Consider the following 20,817-nt stretch of genomic DNA (forward strand, 5'->3'; position numbering starts at 1 on the left):
ATCGTACTAAGGCACTAACAATAATCAAGTGGCGCAGGGCTGACGCGAGTGATCGGCTCAGCTGATCCCGTGAACCTATCTCATCCTGTTTTTAGCGAATTTTCTTCTCTTCCCTTGTTCCCCTTGACTCATTTTCCTCTCACCTCTTCCACTCTGTCATTATCCCCTTGCTATCTAGTATCTCCTGCCTACTGATATCTCTTACTCCATATTGATCCGACATGCTCAAACCCCCTCACACACGATGAGTTCGTCCCTCGAGGCCAAGATCGTCGTCCTCGGCGCACAGGGTACCGTACCCCTCCACAGCAGAACATATCAGACCCTGCATACAGACCAGCTAACACACTACTTCGCCTGTTCAGGAGTCGGCAAAACCTCCCTCGTGCAACGCTACGTCCGCAACGCATTTGACCCCTCAACAACTACCTCCACCGTTGGCGCCTCCTTTGTAACAAAACGAGTCCTCGATACCCCCTCCGACACAACCGTGCGCCTACAAATATGGGACACAGCCGGCCAAGAGCGATTCAGGAGTATCTCGCGACTGTACTATCGCGGCGCACACGCCTGTCTACTCTGCTATGACATAACAGACGAAACCTCCTTCCAAGAAATGGCCGGCTGGCTCCGCGAACTGCGGCGCAACCTCGGCACTGAAAGCGGTGGAGGTGGAGGCGGAGCAGGTAGCGGTGTGGAAGATCAACAACCCCTCGTGATACACGTCGTGGGAACAAAATCCGACATTGTCTCGGAAGATCCGAGTTGTCGACGTATCCCCTTCGAACGAACCATCGCCTACGTCGCCGAGCAGCTCTACCCAACACAAGCATCCACGCCGCCCGCCACCGCCATGGGAATCAACAACGCAGGACTGGGATTTGGGTCTGGCGTCTTCGGCGGTGGTGGGGGTGTGGCTGGTGGTCCTGGCCCTGGCCCTGGGCCTGGGAGTATATCTGCTTCGGCGGGGAGTACGAGTGCGATCGGGATATCGACTTCGGCGGGCGCTTGTGCGTTACAAAGCCCTGACAGTAAGCGGAGCTCAGCATTCTGGGGCCAGGAGATTGGGTGGGATTGTTGTCATGAGATCAGTGCGAAAGATGGGGAGGGGATTGAAGAAGTCTTCCGTGTTATTACGCGGAAGCTGGTTGAACAGCGGAATCGACGGGATGCGGAGGCTGCTGCGCTGGCTGCCATCACCCCGAGCATGGATGGGGTGTTTGGCATGCCGACACCTAGTGTCGAGGGGAGCTTTCGATTGGGGATTGGTGATAAGAGGAGGAGTTGGCTTGGACTGGCGACGCCGAATATCGAGGCTGAGGAGGTGCAGGTTGTTCAGGCTCGCCGGAGGGGGGGATGCTGCTAGAGCAGCAGCGGAGTGCATTCGATTTTGTTTTACCTGGTGGTTTGTCTCTGGTTTAATGCTTAATACCTCCTTTTTTCCCCCTTAGTTTGTGTTTTTTGATACCTGCATTGGCGCCCTACGATACAGTATAATGGACATTCAAGCATACTAGTAGCTACTCTTCACATTTGGAAACAAGTAGTTGTAATGCATGAGAACCCCATAAAAGTAGACCTTAGTTTTAATTTGCCTCAACTTGTAAATCAACAATCACACATCCCACTAGAGCATGCTATAAATGCCATTGCCGAAGCTATGATGTGTGACATTTTCAGTGTTGTACCCCGCATAGGCTATACCCAAGGCAAGGCCGGCAAACTGCATAGGTTTAATTGACTTCACGACAGAACGGGGTGTAGACTATTAACTGAGATGCAACTAACCTGAATAATTACCCAAGGGTGAGGATATTTATGAAAAGTCAACATCCAGGGCGATTGTAGTGCTCTTTAGAAAATCACTCACAGCATTCGAGTGTCGACTTGGAAATGAAGAAAACTTATCTAGTCTTGGATATCGCAGACGGGCATTTAGTATAGAAAGGGGTAATGCCGGCCTCGAAATGGGCTCACGCGATTGCAAAATTGTCCTAATATAATCTAAGCCACCGCTCTACTGCAGTAGAGAAAAGCTATTCTCGAACCTCTCGGATGAAACATGAATTCTACATCGAATGATGGACTTTTAATCGGTACTAGTATGGCCATGCACGCTTAGACATGTTTCGTACAAGTAGACGACTCGCCCGGATTATCCGGCTTCTTTGAACATCGCCACCTGTCGCTAGGAGCTCATACTAAATTGATGTGGTATGGCCAAGCAGGAATACGACACAGCCAAAATACGACTTCTAGTATTGAATATCCTTAGCGAAAATTTGGGCCCCTCAAAGCCAAGACCGTTAACGGAAAAAGGTTAATGGGCCGGGACGCTAACCGTACTTCCATTTAGGCGAGGCTATGTCTAGGACAAAAGTACTGGCAGGGAGTAGTGGCGTTCCGATGAGCCTTGGAATCCCTGCTAGTTACGGTCTTCAAGTTGCTCGCTTATTCCGAGGTCAAGTTATAAGCGGTAGTCAACGTGGTTTCCAAGGCCGGAGATAATTTATGTTAGCACACCGAGCCTAGTAAGTACTAGGCTATGTATATGCTAGCGCACCAGTTTCTGAGTGATCAAACGGGTCCTAGTAGTACTAGCCTTGATACATTTTGCTAGTACTTGATTTTCAATCCCCGTACATCCACCCAAGTGTAGTATACGAAGGACAGCGTGGCAAAATTGCAGGTTTGTCATTTGGAAATTTACTTTATTCAAATGACATCCTTGGAAGTAGGCCGGACTATCATACAAGAATGTTGAATTTAACTTTCAATCCTTCGTGGGGGCTGGCCCCAAGGAGCACATTCAAAAAAAGAAAAAGAAAGGGTTCAGGCTTTCCCTAATGAAGATCCATTAATCGAGATATCTTTGATCCAGAAATTTTACAAACTCTTTGTGATATGGACGCCCATGTTAGACGTAATATGCATGATCGGGATATCGGCATTGGTCTGCTTCGTGTGCTCCATCTATCAACACCCTATTTTGTACTATAATATATGTCCTCAAAGTCGGTCCCGTTGATACTGCTCCTGTTCTTCAATCTCCACCGTCACATCCACCGTCCTCAACACCGTCCCCCTCCCAGGATGATCTTGTGTTAAATGTCTCGTGCTCTCTGTGCCCTCGCTCGAATCAGAGTGTCTACCAGGGCGATCGGTTTGATTCGGGTCCTGGCCCGAAGAAACCTCAGTAATTACCCGGTGCTCACCTCCCCACCCATCAAACATTGACCGACCATTCTTCCTCGGCCTTCCATGCGACCGTGACCGCGACTGTGATTGGGATTGTGACTGGCTTGCTCCGGACCAAGATTGATTCATATATGCGCTACCTTTTGTCCGCGGGCCCTCGAGGCCGATCGCGTCGGGGATCTCGGTTGTTGTCAGGCCAGAGTGCAGGCCAGCGAAGATGTGGTAGAGAGTTGGGATACAGGCAATTATGATGGATGTAAGCATCATTGTTTGGCCGACTATTTCCCAGTCGACAATTGTCCCTACACGGGTGTTAGATGAATTCAACAGACACTGATGGCAGTTGGAAGGGGACCGGGGTGTCACGAACAAGAGACATCATTTGAGTGCACGAATGAAGGTAGAAGCGCTATATGAGCGATACCAAGGACGACGATACTGTAAAGGGGTGTTGGGTTAGCCATCAAATTAGGTGGGAGATTCTTGGAACTCATGCGAGGATACCTTAGGCGTGAAGTAAACGAGGACAGTATCTTGACCCGCTTGTGCCAAGCCATCTGCACATTGCGCATCATAATGAAAGGCAGGACAAGAATAGCAATCTCTGTGAGGATGTTGAAGATTGCTACCGGGTAGAATAAGGCTCCCTGTTCAAGGTTGGATAAGATGGTAAGTAAATAGTCGCTAGTTGCTTGGAAGACTACTCACCTCTCCGGCGCATTGCTCTGGCGAGTATAGCCACGTATCAGGCATTTCACACTGGAAAGCAATGCCCAGAACTGCGAATATTGACCAGCCAACAACTACCCCAGAGGTGATAGCACAGGTGCGCCGGAGGCTCTTATTTGGTGTCAATCTCCAAACTAACAGGATAGTCGACAATTTCGAAAGTGTCAAGACAAGGATGCGCAGAATATGGCCAGCGAAAGCGAACCTGCTCCAGGATTGAATTTCGCCTTCGCTGAGCCGGTCTTGGTGTTTTCCTAGTCCATGGTCAACGGCCTTTTGCAAGATGATGACTTGAATGAATGCAAGGATTAGAGCGATCCAGATCGGAATGTTGACTGCTGATCGTCGCTGCTTGAAGTAAATCGCTGAACCGAACTTGGCTAGCACAAATATTATGGCCACAATCAGAAAGGCGACCGAAGTCACAGTGATAATAGCACCACGATTATCGCTTGACACCGTCAGGAAGGCATTCTTTCGGTCGGCCATGGCACCATCACTTTGTCTTCAGAATTTTCAAAATTGCAAAGATGGGTGCCACCACATAATAAGAGCCTGCTTCATCGTATCCCTGATACTATGAAAACTTTGTTTCTGGGGCCAATTTACAGCTCTTGGTTTTTCTTTCTGTCTGGCGAGTTATCCCTGCGGGAGCCGCGCGCGGTGGCTGTTTATTTGGTATGGCACCACCGTATCTGTCTAGATCTCTGTATGTACAGGGATACGAATCCTGGAGGATGTGAAACCAACAGAAAGTGAACCTTGTCCAGGATGGAGTACAGTTCGTCCAATGGCTAGAGACTAATTAAGTGGGTCTGATATGTTTCCATCAATAGCATTGTCCCTTGGGTCTGGCACAGACCTGAGATCGGCCGGGCGATATGCACGTAGGATCCAGACGGCCGCGTCTGCGGGCCTCTAAAGTATGCCGAGAATTTTACTAGACAAAGCTAGCAGCCAACAACAAAGCGCGGAGGTTTGGCCGTGCTATTAAAATTTGTTACGGAGCGGGGATCAGGGCTGGTTCGGAGGATTCCAGATTTAGCACCAAACAGCACCGGTCCCGCTACTGCAATTCGTACGACAAGGGTCTGCGCCGAAGCTAAAAGGAACAGTTCCAGCGCTGCGCAGAAACTCGCAGCATTGGTGTGGAATACTAGTTTCGTATTCATTGCTCTGTAAAGATCCCTGTCTAGCCCCTGTTTATAAAAAAGAGGGGGGCGAAAGTTATTCCCGAGTACATCTTGCCGTCCACATGCCGATTGGGGTCTATTCTCTTTCGGATTTTCTTCTCCCTTTGACTTTACCGTACTCAGCTATTTTTCATCATGCGGGATAATATGCAAGAAGAGATCGAAATGAAGAGCGAGAGTGCTGTGCGAACAGGACCAGTAGGCAGTGAAAATAACGCCTATGAGGGCGCTACATTTCGCCAAAAACAACAACTGGAGGTCAGTATTTGGATTCAGATGTCATTTCCAGGCTCTAATGGTTCAACAGAGATATCTGAATTTTTTCTCTTCAATTGCATTTTCTGCTACTCTGCTTGCCACGTGGGAATCTGCCGGTGGTAGTTTGCTCGCGGGTCTTTACAACGGTGGCCCTGCCGTGATTGTATATGGCATTATCCTGAGCACTATTGGGAACATGGCTATCGCGTGTTCCTTGGCGGAGCTTGCTTCTATGTACGTGCACAATCTCGGTGTCATCTTCCCCTGCTAACCTTAAGATGAATAGACACCCAACTGCAGGTGCTCAATATCACTGGAGTTATTTCCTCGCATCTCGTGGTCGCCGTTTCATCAGCTTCTTCCAAGGTAAGTACATGCATTTCTCAATTCCCATTCTTATGGCAAAATGCTCAAAATCGCAGGTTGGGTTACTGTATTTTCTTGGTCCGCTCTGGTCTGTATCGCGCCATACTTCATCGGAACTGAAATCCAAGGCATGATTGTGCTGGCACATCCTGAGTATGAACTTCAAAGGTGGCGCGGTACTTTGCTCATGTGGGCAGTCGCAATCATTCCTATTATCATCAATATATTCGCTCGTCGCGTTATGGGAGGCATCGAGGTGGCCGCGGGTATCATGCACGTCGTCTTCCTACCAGTCACTATTGCTGTCTTCGTTATCCTCGCGCCTCGAAACCCCGACTCGTTTGTCTGGAATACATTCGTCGAGGGTTTGAGTGGCTGGAAGGATTCCGGAGTTGTATACTCTATCGGTCTCCTTGGTGTCATCACACCTCTGTCCGGTACGTTCCTCTACCGTCAGACAATTCAACAAATCTAATCTATGACAACAGGTGTCGACGGCGTGATCCACATGGCTGAAGAAGTCAAAAACGCCAAAGTCGTGGTTCCCCGCTCCATGATATACGGTACCTTAATCAACGGAACCCTCGCATTCTGCTACCTAATCGCTACCCTCTACTGCATGGGCGACTACACCGAGGCCCTTACCAGTGCAACAGGCTACCCAATAATCACAATCGCGTATCAGGCTACCGGGTCCAAGGCAGCCACTTTCGTTCTTATGGGAATGGGTATGATGCCCGGCTGGATCGCCCTCTTCAACGGCCTTGCTTCCGTCACGCGTCTCACCTGGGCTTTCGCTCGAGACAATGGACTTCCCTTCTCCGACTTCTTTGCCGTTGTTGACCCAACCTATAAGATCCCCCTTCGAGCTTTGTTCCTGGTTGCATCATGCATATTCGCTCTATCGTTCATTCAGATCGGATCTACTGCTGCATTCAACGCTATTCTCTCGCTCAGCACCCTCGGCCTTTATATTTCATACCTTATCCCTCTCAGCCTCCTTGTCTGGAAGCGTCTGACGGCACCACAGGATATCCCGCAGGGAACATTTAGCCTGGGAAAACTCGGTCTCCCCGTTAATCTTGTTGCCATCCTCTTCGCTACTTACTTCTCTATCTTCCTGCCCTTCCCGGCGACGCTGCCAGTTACAGCGGAGAATATGAATTACGCCGGGCCCGTGCTTGGTTTTGTGATGTTATTCGCCTGTATTGATTGGGTTGTTCGCGGACGGCATAAGTGGGAAGGTCCAACAACCAAATCCTATGCACACAGCGAGTGAGGCCTAGGATATGTGAATGGAAGTCGGAATACGGCCCAGGGGTGGAAATAATTCAAGGACTATTGATATTGCTAATTGATTTGGTAGTCGGTGGACCACTAGTCTGTACATGGATATACATTCCTTTACTGGGGATCGAAAATATACAAGCCTCGAACTTAAACGCTTCAAGTTGACGTCTTTACCAGATTCCAGCATGAGACCTGGGGACTATTTGGAGTGCATTAAAATAATACTCGTAGTACTACTAGTAATCGCAACCTTGGAACGCGGTACTAGAACTAGTGGTACTACTGTCAACTGATGCTTATACTAACTACTAGTAGGAGAGGGGATTTGAAAATCTTCATGCAAGTCCCAATTTTCCACCATTTGCAACCCCTCCTCCGAAATATATCAAGACTGGACCAGGTCAGGACACCGTGACCGTGATCACTCCCAAATTGAAGAACTTCAAGTTTGGAACTCCAATTTCGGAACGTTTGAAGGCTAAGTTCACCTCGGTAGCATTTCCAAGGTTTTATGTCGAACACTGGTGTCCAGTTGCTAGTACCTAGTACTAGGTAATACTAGTATTAGTAGTCCAGGGTTGCTAATATCCGATACTTATCATTTTGTACCACTACTATGTACTATAGTCATCATGAGTTAGTTATATATAGTATGATATGTTCACCGGGGCAACTGACCAAATGAACTGGACTAAGGAACGGGGGGGGGGGGGAAATAAGCGATTTATAGTTGGTCCGTGATGTTCTCCAACGTTGGCGAAAGGAATACTAAGCCTTTTCAAGAATTTGACCGCGGTCATTGCAGAAAGATCCACTGCCAGTGGCACTCCTGAGTTGCGCCCACCTCAAGTTCTGCCACTCCCCACAGACAGTTGTGATAATGACACTGATCATTTTGGAGTGAATCATGTGTGTGGAATTTTGCTCTTTGACACCGCCTCGTCTATATGGAAGACAGCATTGGTCCATTCGGACATTTTTCAAGGATCTTAGCTGATATCACGTGGTGAAATATGTCCGAGCACACATTGACAGGCGAGATATCAGGGGAGGGTTGGCCATAATCTTCGCTTTTACGATTCGGGACGTTCACCAGTGGATAGTTCGCATACCCGCTCAACCCCAACTTGACCTGCCTCCCGGATGCTGTGAATCATTCGCCTTGATAACTATACCAACTTGCTGTACCTGGACATGTCTAGCCGGATCGCATCTGACATCATGGCGGATGCGGTGGGGTCGATCCACTCCAGTAACTATATTGACACGAAATATCCATAGTGACAGGATATCGGATAATGCATAAAGCTATATCGCAGCTATCATCCCTATTATAACAGAATTGTAGTTGCCTACGACGCTTCTGCTCACTGCATTACGGATGGATTAAGCGAGCCAAGACTCAGCCTCACTGCAAGCGCTCGTCTTCATTGGCGCCCCTCACCCGGGTTAAATGATTCATTTTATTCGTGCTGACTGAATCTGGGCCAAACCGCAATGCCTGGGCATTTCTTCTCCTCTGCTTGTCCGAAGCTTGGACTCGTTCTTCCCTTCCCCTCTTTATCCTTCATCCTTTCCATCCTTCCCCGTCGGCCCCCATCTTCAACTATCGCTAATCTGCTTCAAAGCCACACTGCCAACTCTTGGAACACCATTCTATCACCCAAATCGTCCCAACAAGCTCTCCACTCCCCGCGATGTCTGGAGTGGAGGTAATTGCTGTTGTCGCGTGTGTGGCTGCTGGTAAGGAATACTGCTCTCATTCAGCTACCCGGCTTCATGCTCACATCTATATCGCAGTCATCTCCGCCTACCACGATGGCAGCGCTGTCTTCCAGGAAGTCAGAAAGAAATGGCGCGAACGCCGTAACCCTCACCCTCAGGCGGCCTCCTCCACCGCCATTGACCTGGAGAATTCCCTGCAGCGGAGCAGAGTCGATATCCTAACCCAGTGGAACGGACACGTCGGTCGCCTCGGCCAACGGTTCGAAGTCGGCGACGAAATCGCCCAAGCCACGATGAAAGATATCCTCATCGGACTGCAAATAACACTGCTCACGCACCTCCGCGAAGATGGTGCTCACCTCGACATCTTCGCCCTCCTCAACATCTCCGATCTGAGTCGTGCCAGAACCATCTCCGCCATGCACGAACTATATCAGCGTTTAGCACAAACAGCCCCAATACCATGGCAAATGATGTCGCCTGTTACGCCGGGGCTACCTATTATCGAGCCACACTCGGGTCTCGCTCAATATATTGGTGTTATCAACACACTGTCGTCCAGCCAAGCGCCTACCGAGCAGCATTCAGATCCTGCAGGTTTCTACTACCCGCCGGGCCAACCACCGCCAGGTCCAATACCTGGCCGGGTTTCCACTGGGAGTATATCTAGCTCACCGCCGGAAATTACCTCGGCTAGCCATCGCCCCTCAGTCGATGCAGGAAGTCCCCGCGACAGAGGTGATAGAAGATTCAGCTCGATCAGTTCAACATTTAATTGGCTTCGGGACCGACGCAGATCTTCCGTAGAATCAAGCGATCGAAGCGAGCGAGATGATCGATCCGACATAGCAGCTTTTTCAGGGCTACCTTCAGGAGCACCAACAGCGCTCCCTCCCCACCGCAGAGCTCCTATATAGAACCCAGCGGCGCACGTCAAATCCCACAGAGAAGGCCCTCCGAGCTCGAGGCACCGGTTGAGCAGACTGTGCTGAGCGAGAATCCCTGGATCTCGGTCATTGAAGAAAAAGAACAAGAAAGAGAAGACTATGACCTGATTCACGGACAACAGGAACACCATGGTCATACATATGACTATAACTATAGTCCCAGCCATATGCAGCAATATCAAAACATCCCACAGCAGCATTCTTATCACAATCAGCAGCAGCAGCACCAGCCACCACCGCAAAAAGCACCAGTCCACGGATTTCGCCCCGGCCTGAGGACACCACCCCCTACGCAACAATCGAACCCCAACCTCATCGTACCCAGAGCACCACCAACACCATCCATCCACAGTGATGTGTCTCTTGATAGCGGCAGCTCCAACCGGAGCGACATAATCATCCTACCCCTGTCGACCACCGTTGCGCTCTGGCCACCAAGTCGAAGCAACGACTACGCCGGGTTCTGCAAAGGGGCCTGGAAGCAAAACTCCGGTTTTGAGGGATTCAAAGTCCACTCGGTACCTGTTGGATACTACAGTCTTGTTCCGAAATGGAAATGCGTAAGCTGTTTCTTCGAAATGCCCATGGCATCAACAGATTCTCAGTCTCAATCGCGACGCAATGGTTCCAATGACGCGCGCTTCGACCAAAAGGTCTATACACACGCAGCCAGTAAAATCCGATACCGGTGGTCGTTTCTTGCAAAGTCCCATATTGCACGTAAGACCCGAAATAATGGCGATGCGTCGAGGATCGGGACATTTGGGTGTATGTTTTGTTGTTTTGAGAATGATCGGTCTGTTCTTGCATTTGGGAATTTGGATGTTTTTATGAATCATTTAGGGACGGTTCATCGGGGGGTTTGCGGGAAGTCTGCTCGGTAGTACTAGGTGTGTTGTTGGAAGGGTTGCGGGTCTGGAAGAGAATTTTGATATTAATATCCTTCCTGCGTAGGTGGTGTGAGTTGCTAACTTTCTAGGAGTATTCGCTTTCTTTTAGTTTGGATATCCTATATCTCCTTTGGTTTTATTCGGTTCCCGAGGTCGACCAATGTTGAGTTTGACTTGGGTTGGAGTTAGTTATGGTTGGAGGTTATATTGATATCCATGTCGCGACACCCCGTACATAATAAATACTCTGAAAAGCTGGTTTCCTCAATGGGCGAGGGTCGAAAAATAAATATCATTATCGTTTCGGAAATCCCTCAGCCAACTTTAACTTGAAGTTCTGTCTAGTTTCTGACCGGTATCTTTGACACAATTCGAATGACCGGACTTCGGTTCAATGACCCAAGGTTGTATTGTTTTAAAAGTAGTTCGATGTATCATGAAAGTCGATGTCGTGCCACGCAGTTAATCGAGATAAAAACAATTCCAGTACTTCCATGTGACAGTCATATTTTCCCGGTCATGTCCCGAAGGTGCACTTGATAAGGAATATCCTGCCTATTAGCTCCATCAACAGACTCGGCTAGCCGATTTGAAGAGACCCTGTTTCCACAGGGGGCTGACAAAATTGGCATGAGACAGTTCGGCCGACGATATTGAGCAAATATGTTGTCCATGACGAATCAGAGATGGCGATTCACTAAGTGGAGCGAAGACGGAGGCCGCGGGACCGAGATGGTTCCGGTGGGGGTTCCGAAAAAGTTTCTATTGGGAAGGTTTTGACATGGAGAATTCGGAGATGAAGACAAATCAGGAGAGCGGTTATATGATCTCCCGATCGTCGTCAAGAAATGCTAGTAATTTCTTGGGAGGCTTGGCATCATACGAGGCCCCCGGAACAAAGCGTCGACGCGTGGCTTCCTATACTGCCGATTTCGTCGCTTGGCTCGCTTGAAATGTTTGACTTCGCGAATCAACCTTGGAATCAAATTCACGACTAGGTTGTCTATTTCGAATTATCTAAGCTGCTTGTGCTATACAGTGCCAACTCGTCACTGAGAATATACATTAGACAACAGCATCAATTTAAGCATTGAAGCTGAGATAGAGAAGTCCCTGAAGCCCTATGACCGTGTGATTCTCGATGATCTGGCATAAAAATACCTAGGTAAGCACATCTGGATGGGAGAGCAACCAAAAAGTGGTAGAGTGAGCACATTATTCTATGATTCGGCTCCACCCGACCATCAACTCTGCAGAATCGGCAACGAACCGAGCTGAATGTGGACCTCGAAATGGCCCTAACCACTCGAAACGTCAAACAATTCCAGATGGTTACTCCGTACTGGACACGAAATATAGGAGGCCTTGCTAAGTGCGGAATTAAGCAACGAATGCCAAGGCAGCCCTGGCTAGCGCGCCACCTGTGGACCTGACTCGGTCTTATCAATCAGAGATTGATAGAACTCCACCACGCCTGTGGCAATCTTGACTCTCGAGGAGCTTCGACAGAAAGCTGCTCAAGCCACAATTCTCTTTAAAACCACAATATAGCCGAGATGGTTTCCTCCGGACCGAGGAGTTACTGCTGTCACGAATGTCGGCGACGAAAAGTGAAAGTAAGTGCACCATTTATCACACCGCTACCCGGAAGTACCGACTTATGCATCGCAGTGTGATGGCCTCAAACCCGCCTGTCAACGCTGTACCAAGCGTGGCAAGACATGTACTGGCTTTCCTAGTACGTTCAAGTTCCTGGGCAACCAAATGCCCGGGCGAGATCAAATTCCATCCCCTAAACGAAGGACGACCATGAATCCCGAGAGACAAACAATGATCACAACGTGCAACAAAAGGCCATCTCACTCGGAACAGACCAGGAAATTTCCAATGACGGAAGTAGATACGAGACTCTCTCACTTCAATATTCAGAGTTTTCCATATTTCAGGAATATACCCCCAAAGAGCGGGATACAATGCCAAGACAATCTGCTTATACAGGAAGATGCATTCTTCCCTTTAATTGACAACCCCCAACAATCCCTAGTTGAGGTATCCCAGTTCGCCTCGCAGCTCGGTTCCGCTGAAAATACCGCGCCAACATCTTTCTCAACATCAAAGTCAATATACTGTCGTCACCACTCTGAAACCACCCACGGGCGCACAACGTCCTCACAGCGTGAATGGTCAACAAATTCAAGCCTCGAGACACGAAGTTTTGATTCGTTCATAGCATCACCGACATACGCGGCGAACAGAATGATGACCACGAATGAAATACGTCCACCATGCACACCAAATATTCAGCTCGGTTCCTGTCCTGCTTTCCTAGCCGACGAACAGCTTGAAGCATACTGGGAGATGCTCACTTCTGAATACGTGGCATCGTGCCAAAAGAATGATGGGTTAGCTGCAGATTCAAATTCCATGCCTGAAGATGGTACATGTGATAGCGATACCAATAAGGGGTTAGGTCGGCTTCAACTTGAGGAGCCAAGCTTAGATCCCGATCCCGATCCCGATCCAGAAAGGATATCTTGTGGGGACTGGACTTGGAAAGCTCCGTCCCCGAATGACCTTTATCTTTGCAATTTCTTCGTTTGACAGATAGTACTATAATGCAATCATTCGAAAATAAGCGATTATATACTAAAACTCCAAAATTATTGCGTCCACCCAGATGAGAAACAGATCACCACACCTCCCCATGGTCCTCTAGACTAGAAATATGCTAATATTACAACATGGCGATTGAAAGTATGGTTCACTCCATCAGTAGCTTGTAAGTGACCTGTATGTTGAAATCACCCACCAGGGACGGTACATATGGATTGCCCTTATCATCTGTCCACTCAATGGAAGCCTTGCTCACCCTTTCTTCTTTATACGCAAGAAGCCGGGATATGTCCTTCGTCACCGGACTTGTATTTGTTGTAATGACAAAAGATGCTCTCCTCTCCCGCGCGACTTTCAGCACCTCCTCCTCCTCAATAAAATACATACACTTGACCCGCTCCGCTGGGTCACGGAGCTGCCTCCTATCGACAGCCGTAACCATATTTTCCATAAAAAGATCCATGTCCCCCTTTTGTTGCAGTTGGGTTATCACGGGCTCTTCAAGCTCTGCCAAGAATTGCATGAACAGTTTTACAATACCGTCGCCTGGGAGACCTTCGGGGGCACTATCAGAGAGTAAATTGCAACAGACACCTATTAGCGAATTTTTGGAGTCAAAGACTCTGAATGTGATAGGAAGAGTCCGAAGCATAAAAGGTTCCAAAGCACTCAGTATTTGTACAAATTCATAATGGCAGTTTCTCTTAGCTTTAGCAGGATCTGGAGATTTATTCCAAATGTTGTTCATCGGCTGAATGTCAAACATGTTCGATGCCACCATTTCCCATGCTTCATTTGCAGTATTTTGGTTCAAAGGCCTGATTGTTCAACTGGGTGACGGAGAACAAGGTGGAAAAAAGGGTAATTTTTTGACAATCGAGTCAAACACCGCCCTAAGTGATTTGGCCAAAAGAATATCAGCGATATTGATATCCATACCGATTCTCCGAAGTTGGACCCCACAGGATATCAGATTCAGAGATGTACCCCTGGCTGTAGAGAAATTGGCCGCTAGCAGGGACTGGACTGACTCTGATCTGATTCCCTCTCGCCCGAGAATTGCCACAAATTCTTGCAGCTGTCGCAAAACTGCAGGATCCAAGTGATCCATATTAGCCCAATCATATACCAGCTCATTCTTTCCGGATAGTTCTTCTTCAAATCGAGCAAGCATGGATTTCTTGTCGATTTTCCCAGAGGTTGGAAGGAATAGAAATACAGGAACGACCAGTAAACAAGTGAGGGCTATGCAGTTTCGTCGATAAGTTACGTAGGAGTCAGTACAGCTGTGCTGCTCTTTTTGGGCCTATGTTAGGTGGCATTCTCTATCACGCAAAAGGCCATTTCGCGGTATGGTCAATGTTCTTCGCTTTAATTACACTTGACCTGATTCTTCGCCTGATGATGATTGAGCCCAGGGCTGTCGCACGGACTGTTGGTTCCGAAGATAGCGAATCGGAACATTGGTCTATGTTTGAACAACAATATGAGATCAATAATGTGCTAGCTGCCAGTGAAGTTGTAGCCCCACTAGATCAGGGTCAGCACCGCGAGAAGAATTCAAAGTGGCACCCGAACTTTCTTGAAATCTTTATGTCTCCAAGATTCAGCTTTGCCGTCGTCGCAACAATATGTCTGATCACAGTCATCACATCCTTCGACGGCGCACTTTTGTTATATGTTGATGACTTGTTCGGGTTCTCGTCTCTAGAGACTGGACTTTTATTTCTCGCATTGGCTGGACCTGCTTCTATCCAACCACTCATTGGACGACTGGTGGACCGCTATGGTGGACGCTTCATTGGTGCCGCTGGATTTCTGATAAGCTATCCAGCCTTTGTGTGTATGAGGTTTGTTGACAAAAATTCCACAGAGGCCAAGATTCTGTTGGTTTCTATGTTGGTTATCATCGGTGCTTCTATCTCGGCAACGATTCCTGTTTATATGGCCGAAGTCAGCTGCGTAGTGTTGGACAAAAGGAGTGCGCAGGATAATATACCCAATTTTGCGCAAGCTTATTCTCTATAGTCTGCGGCGTATAACATTGGATGTACTCTTGGTCCGTTGTCGGAGGGTTGGATCCAGCAAAGAGCTGGGTGGAAAACGGAGACTTGGGCTGTTGGGTTAGTATGTGGAGTTTCCGGTGTTCTTGGTGTGCTATTTACAGGCCCTGATAATCATAGAGTATAAAGAATCGCATATTATACATCCGTTCTCTATCCAGCTGCCGAGCACCTCTTCGTCTCCCTTTTCAGTAGCTTCTGAGCGAGGCTCTCGCTATACATCCAAATACGCTTGAACTTATTGGGAGCCAATATCAGTTATGCCAAAATTCCGAGTGCTAACAATTCATTATAAAGACTGTTATGCATACGCGACTAACGAGCTATTCGTTGATTTCCTTCATATCCAAACGGAATCCACGAATCATTAAAGTAACTCTGCAGGACAGTCTGCGTGTAGGCCATATCATCCACACAGTATCCACCACCCGAGGGTCCAATATGAGCACAATGAATATCAGGTCTGTAGTGCACCATATGCTCATGAACCTCACGGCAAAGCAGTGTATTTTTCCCTAGCTCATAGCTCTTTCCAAATCGCACATCCTTGGTCAGAAAGTCATAACAAGCCGCCGTGTCCGTGTACTGCTGGTTTGACCCGGTGCAATACTGCTCATGTGTAGCACAAATAGTCTTGGCTAGTAGGTCCGAAACATATCCGACAGCCTGGTCCGATGAGGTTGCGTTGATCTTGGTCGCGACATTTCCAATAATAAAGTCCACCAAGTATTCGAAGTAACGGAAAACCGCGTCATATTGCGTGATCTTGCCATCCGTGTCCCACATGATCCACGTGTCAATCGTGACCGGGACGACCATGCCGAAGGTTGTAGCGTTGAAAGTGACAATGGTTGTTGCGGATGCGATGTTTTCATTGGCGCTGAATTGCGTGATATTGTATGCGATTGGGACACCTACCAGACTGACGTGTGCTGGGTCTGAAAATAGGCCGAATATGTATTCGCGGTTTAGCTCATCGCCGTCGAAGGTACGCGTAATGTCGACACGGCCTTGAACCTACGTTCTCCCGTGTCAGTATCTGCTTCGAGCAAATTGGCCTTAAAAGCCTGCCCAGGCCCCGGTGAGGTCAGCGTACATTGGGGGCAAAAACGGATGATTCGTTTCCCTCTGTCTGTTTCACATTGGCCGGGTAGAGAAACGAATCCCAGAAGGTCTTTTCAAGATTCCAGAGTTGATTGAATGTAAATTTCGCTTTCGGCGACGTTTTCGGAGGATCGCTTGCGCATTGAACTGAAGAAATCAAGACAGCAAAGGCAATCATGAATAGGGATCCCCATGAAGCTCTTCGGAAAATCATATCGAACATCTAGGAATGAGATTTCAGCTATAGGCGATAACAAGAGGCATTAGGGTGTGAGAAAGCTCAGGATGCTACGGGCGTGACTACCTGTCTTATTTGTTATTGATGAACATACCAGAGGTGTCTTGCAAGGAATTCTGGGGCTAAATTTCCGCTCTCCAACCCAAACACGTAGGGATGAATTTAAGGATGCTAGGTTCACAATACCAAGCGGATACTTGAACCTTTCCAGACCTTTTAAGCCTACAATACTAGTATGAACTGGCTTTTTATAGTTCTTAACTTGGAGATCATTCTGCGTTGGGGTGACGAGAAAATTTCAACGTGCCGTGTAATAGCCGGCGAGGAATGCAAGGTGGCACCTCGGCCTGTATTGACAATTGGTTTCCTGGCCAAGGATTTCTCGCGCGGTACTTAAATGAGTGATTGTTAGATTAATTAAATTAATGATCATGTGTTTTCGGTTCTGTATTAAGCTCCGATACTACTACCTAACTCTTCCCAGAGACACGGAGACGTATTAATTGTCCTCTTCGTGTTCGGATTCTTCATTGGAGCCGTCTCACACTGCTTGGATCTACGATGACCTGGAATACCCAATTCGAAATGAATGCAAAACCTGTCTTCGACGAGGCCATCCAATTAGCACCGTCAAATCTGATCGGGGACAAGATTATTTCGCACTCACCAGTTCAGGCTCTCCAAAGAAAATGAAATCCACAATTTTTACCACTACTAGGCGTAGACTCGAATAGATGCTTTCAGGTTGCTCTCGGTCTTGTCAAGAGGGGCCACCACACACCACGAGTCGGACTCGGAACTTGTCTAGTCGTAACACTGGTCACAAACAGTTAGGTGTCGGTGACCACCTGGGATATGTCAGCTATCAGTGGGATAAACGCCCCTGGGAGAATAGGAGCCCTAGGGGACCTATGTCGCGTGAGCGAACGGTCCTGGGATCTGGTCGGTAGAGTCCTTGAGGTTGATTCGAATAAGTCTTTGGAGGACTCTTCTTATGCAGCTTTCTGAGAAGCTGAATCTGCGCTCCGTTCTTATTGTGGACCTCGGGATGAGTAAGCGTGGCACATTAAGGCGAGTATGGTTAGCGAATGAGTCAAGTAGTAGCAATCAGATGTGAGTTTGCTCATGCCCATGGATGCCACTGGCAAAGGGCGAGAATATATATTCCCATGAATCTTGTGCACTTATATATCAGATATCCACGGGTCCATGAGATACCTAGATATTTCGCAGGAAGGCTCATATTGTTGCGCCAGATCTGATTCTGATAACACTCGACATTGGTTCGTTTGAGGCAATGCCAGTGTGTGTCTCGATGGGAGGAATGGGACGCAAATATGTTGCTGGTAACGAGCCTGGCGAGCTTGGGGCTGTTTCCACAGACTTCGCCACTCTTGACGAATTACATACAGCATCATGGGCTGTAAAGCAGCGATGGCCAGAGGCTTCGCGTGGGACAGGGTTGGGTCGACTATATGATATTGCGGGCACGATTGGCAATGGGGTTTCATGTCATCGAAGCGAGTGAACCGACCGGCATATGAAGAAGAAATGAGACCTCAAGTCAAGGTGACCACCCGAAGTTAGTAGCATGAATATAGAACGGGCTGCGATCGGAACCTTAGAAGTTCGTAGAGTCGAAGGATCAGAAGATGAAGGCGAAGGTGAGGGGTGAGGTCTATCATTATTATGTAATACTGTATTGATATTGCCTGATTAGGCAGAGTGTGTTGTGGTTTCCATTTTCGGGAACTTGAAGTATCTGCCCTTGTTGTGTGCCACTGGCACTGGCAGTTATAGACTCGATTGCACCTTCCGATTTAGCCTTGCCATACTACTACCAGTACTAATACTAGCTAGCATAGCTAGCAGTAGTAGTAGATGGCGGGGGCATTCATAAATATGACACTACTCCAGGTAGTATACACTATACACTATATAAGTAATACTAGACTACTACTAGTATCTATTGAGCGCTGCGCAGGTGGCAGAAGGAATAAATAATATCTGCCGATGCACTACCCCGGTATATATTCTGCAGGCTGCAGGCTGAGCTGGTCCCACTAATTGAATTTGGAATTGGCATTAGTCAGCGTGGGTGCTGTACTGTACTACACTACTATATCGTACTGTAACCACCATGCCTAGGCCATGGATCGTACTAATATTACGAGTAGGAAGACAATTCCACTGTCTCGTGTATATTTAGTAATACTGTTAGTAGACACGAACATATGGAGTATCGGAGAGTTCCGTACCGGAACTCTGTTCATATGTGGTTCGGCCGATGCTCGGGCCAAGTGCGAGTGCGAAATTGATCTTGCACAATGGGTATATTTAGGATATATTTAGTAGGGCACAGGGTTACAATATACTACATAATTATAGAATACATACTACCACTATCACTATACATAGTAGAGTATACTATTCTACAAATTATACTCGTCGTATAGTATACTCAAAGTAATATACCCTGCACTCCTCCTATCCAATGGACCCTTGCAGGATCGCCCCACCGCAATCTGCCAATCTCACGCAGTCCCGCCAAGCGCCAAAGTCAATATGAGTTCCACTTCTCAGGGGCTGATGAGACATTGGAATATGAGGACGAGTATATGAGTAGTATGGTTTATGTGTGATAGTATAGTATAGCAACAGAGTACTTCGTACTCTGTGTTACTATTCGACACTATAGTATACTGGGTATACTGGTATACTGTCTACTATAGTACTGTCTATATACACAACTATCTACAGTCCGTGCCCACTCGGGTGATTCTCCCAGCTCCACTCTTGATTCTCATTTTGTTCTGATTTGATTGGATTTCATTTCATGTGTGGGATTGGGATTTTTCCTCTTCATTTTTCATTTTGTTCCAGAGTCCAGGTGTTCTCTGGTGCCAGTGCTAGTCCTTAGTCCTTAGTGCTAGTGTTTTGTTCCCGGGGTTCCTCCTCCGCTCGGAGAACTTCAACTTCTTTTCTTCCCTCTTCACCCCCCCCCTCCACCTCCACCTCCCCTCCACCCGCAGCAGTCCAGTCCGTCTGGCCACGGAATGCCATGAGACTCGCAATTCGTGTCGGTTCTGCCGCCGTGCTCATCTTCTTCGCCCTGGTCCTCCTCAACAAACGCTATCACTCCTCGCGCAGTCCCGCCTCCTTCTGGCATTTTGACACCACATCGTTCCGTTCCGCCTTGCGACCACACGCCCAGACATCCACGACCGCTCGTCGCAAATGGGGAATTGGAACCGACCGCACCAATGGCGTGACCTACCAAAACACCCCCATCGAAGTCCCAAATGAGGGTATCATTGTGATGGGCAAGTTGCGCGATGAGGATACCGCCTGGGTGTCCGCCGAATTGGCCGAGTAAGTCAACTCAACTCAACTCCTGAATTCTTTCATCCCAATGGATGAAACAATTCGGGCTATCCGGGGCCTGCCCAGGACTCCCTCTGCACCACACGCTAACCCCACTAGATGGCGCAACTTCATCTACACCGTCGACGACGTCAACGCCCCCATCCACACCCGCTCCAACAAGGGCCGCGAAGCCCAACCCTACCTCCAATACCTCGTCGAGCACTACGATGACCTCCCGCCAATCATGGTCTTCCTTCACCCACATCGCGACGGCTGGCCCGCCGCCTGGCACACCGACACCATGGAATACAGCAACGTGGACTCGGTGCGGGCGCTACAGCGCGAATGGGTGCAATCCGAGGGATACGTCAGTCTGCGCTGTCAAACTTCCCCCGGATGTCCGGCCGAAATGCAACCATTCCGACAGCCCGCGAAGCCCGGCAACACAGGCGAGAAGCACTACGCCACCGCCTGGAAGGAATTGTTCGGCAACAGCAACGTGCCCAAACAGATCGGCGCCCCTTGCTGTTCGCAGTTCGCGGTCTCCCGCGATCAGGTGTTGCAGCGTCCTCGCGGTGATTATAAGCGCATGCTCGATTGGGTGTTGAATAATGATTTGCCTGATGAGGTGACTTCCAACATTATGGAGTATAGTTGGCATATTATCTTTGGCAAGGAGCCTATTTTGTGAGTTTACTGCGTGGGTCATCCCCCTTCACCAACTACCTGCTAATCTGTTCTTTTCCCTCTAGCTGCCCTGACACATTCGAGTGCTATAAAAACGTCTATGGCGAAGAAGTCATCATGGCCCCTTAGCCGTGGTCCTTGACTGAGACC

General features: G+C 48.4%; 8 protein-coding genes across 8 annotated transcripts; 5 read left to right on the forward strand and 3 right to left on the reverse strand.

The window, feature by feature from the left end:
* Positions 1-244: 244 nt before the first annotated feature.
* N7481_006975 (Rab family GTPase) lies at positions 245-1,366 on the forward strand (the record flags this gene model as incomplete). Its single annotated transcript, XM_057266194.1, has 1 exon — positions 245-1,366. The coding sequence occupies one exon, from the start codon at positions 245-247 to the stop codon at positions 1,364-1,366; it is 1,122 nt and encodes a 373-aa protein (XP_057120395.1).
* A 1,643-nt stretch (positions 1,367-3,009) lies between these two features.
* Positions 3,010-4,416, reverse strand: N7481_006976 (uncharacterized protein; the record flags this gene model as incomplete). Its single annotated transcript, XM_057266195.1, has 4 exons — positions 3,010-3,500; positions 3,569-3,636; positions 3,703-3,845; positions 3,907-4,416. The coding sequence occupies 4 exons, from the start codon at positions 4,414-4,416 to the stop codon at positions 3,010-3,012; spliced, it is 1,212 nt and encodes a 403-aa protein (XP_057120396.1).
* An 839-nt stretch (positions 4,417-5,255) lies between these two features.
* On the forward strand, positions 5,256-7,023 carry N7481_006977 (putative GABA permease; the record flags this gene model as incomplete). The annotated part of the gene is made up of 5 exons (XM_057266196.1): positions 5,256-5,378; positions 5,428-5,612; positions 5,665-5,744; positions 5,801-6,181; positions 6,233-7,023. The coding sequence occupies 5 exons, from the start codon at positions 5,256-5,258 to the stop codon at positions 7,021-7,023; spliced, it is 1,560 nt and encodes a 519-aa protein (XP_057120397.1).
* Positions 7,024-8,731: 1,708 nt separating this feature from the next.
* On the forward strand, positions 8,732-10,590 carry N7481_006978 (uncharacterized protein; the record flags this gene model as incomplete). The annotated part of the gene is made up of 2 exons (XM_057266197.1): positions 8,732-9,312; positions 9,636-10,590. The coding sequence occupies 2 exons, from the start codon at positions 8,732-8,734 to the stop codon at positions 10,588-10,590; spliced, it is 1,536 nt and encodes a 511-aa protein (XP_057120398.1).
* A 2,767-nt stretch (positions 10,591-13,357) lies between these two features.
* Positions 13,358-13,975, reverse strand: N7481_006979 (uncharacterized protein; the record flags this gene model as incomplete). The annotated part of the gene is made up of 1 exon (XM_057266198.1): positions 13,358-13,975. One exon carries the CDS (start codon positions 13,973-13,975, stop codon positions 13,358-13,360), a length of 618 nt encoding a protein of 205 aa, XP_057120399.1.
* A 593-nt stretch (positions 13,976-14,568) lies between these two features.
* Positions 14,569-15,237, forward strand: N7481_006980 (uncharacterized protein; the record flags this gene model as incomplete). Its single annotated transcript, XM_057266199.1, has 1 exon — positions 14,569-15,237. One exon carries the CDS (start codon positions 14,569-14,571, stop codon positions 15,235-15,237), a length of 669 nt encoding a protein of 222 aa, XP_057120400.1.
* Positions 15,238-15,587: 350 nt separating this feature from the next.
* N7481_006981 (uncharacterized protein) lies at positions 15,588-16,590 on the reverse strand (the record flags this gene model as incomplete). Its single annotated transcript, XM_057266200.1, has 2 exons — positions 15,588-16,289; positions 16,369-16,590. 2 exons carry the CDS (start codon positions 16,588-16,590, stop codon positions 15,588-15,590), a joined length of 924 nt encoding a protein of 307 aa, XP_057120401.1.
* Positions 16,591-19,675: 3,085 nt separating this feature from the next.
* Positions 19,676-20,796, forward strand: N7481_006982 (DUF3431 domain-containing protein; the record flags this gene model as incomplete). The annotated part of the gene is made up of 3 exons (XM_057266201.1): positions 19,676-19,986; positions 20,098-20,667; positions 20,733-20,796. 3 exons carry the CDS (start codon positions 19,676-19,678, stop codon positions 20,794-20,796), a joined length of 945 nt encoding a protein of 314 aa, XP_057120402.1.
* Between the last annotated feature and the right edge of the window lie 21 nt (positions 20,797-20,817).

The sequence above is a fragment of the Penicillium waksmanii genome, assembly GCF_028829765.1.
Source record: "Penicillium waksmanii strain IBT 27052 chromosome Unknown utg000007l:1.0-4314555.0:1.0-4317578.0, whole genome shotgun sequence".
In the NCBI taxonomy this organism is placed as follows: Eukaryota; Fungi; Ascomycota; class Eurotiomycetes; order Eurotiales; family Aspergillaceae; genus Penicillium; species Penicillium waksmanii.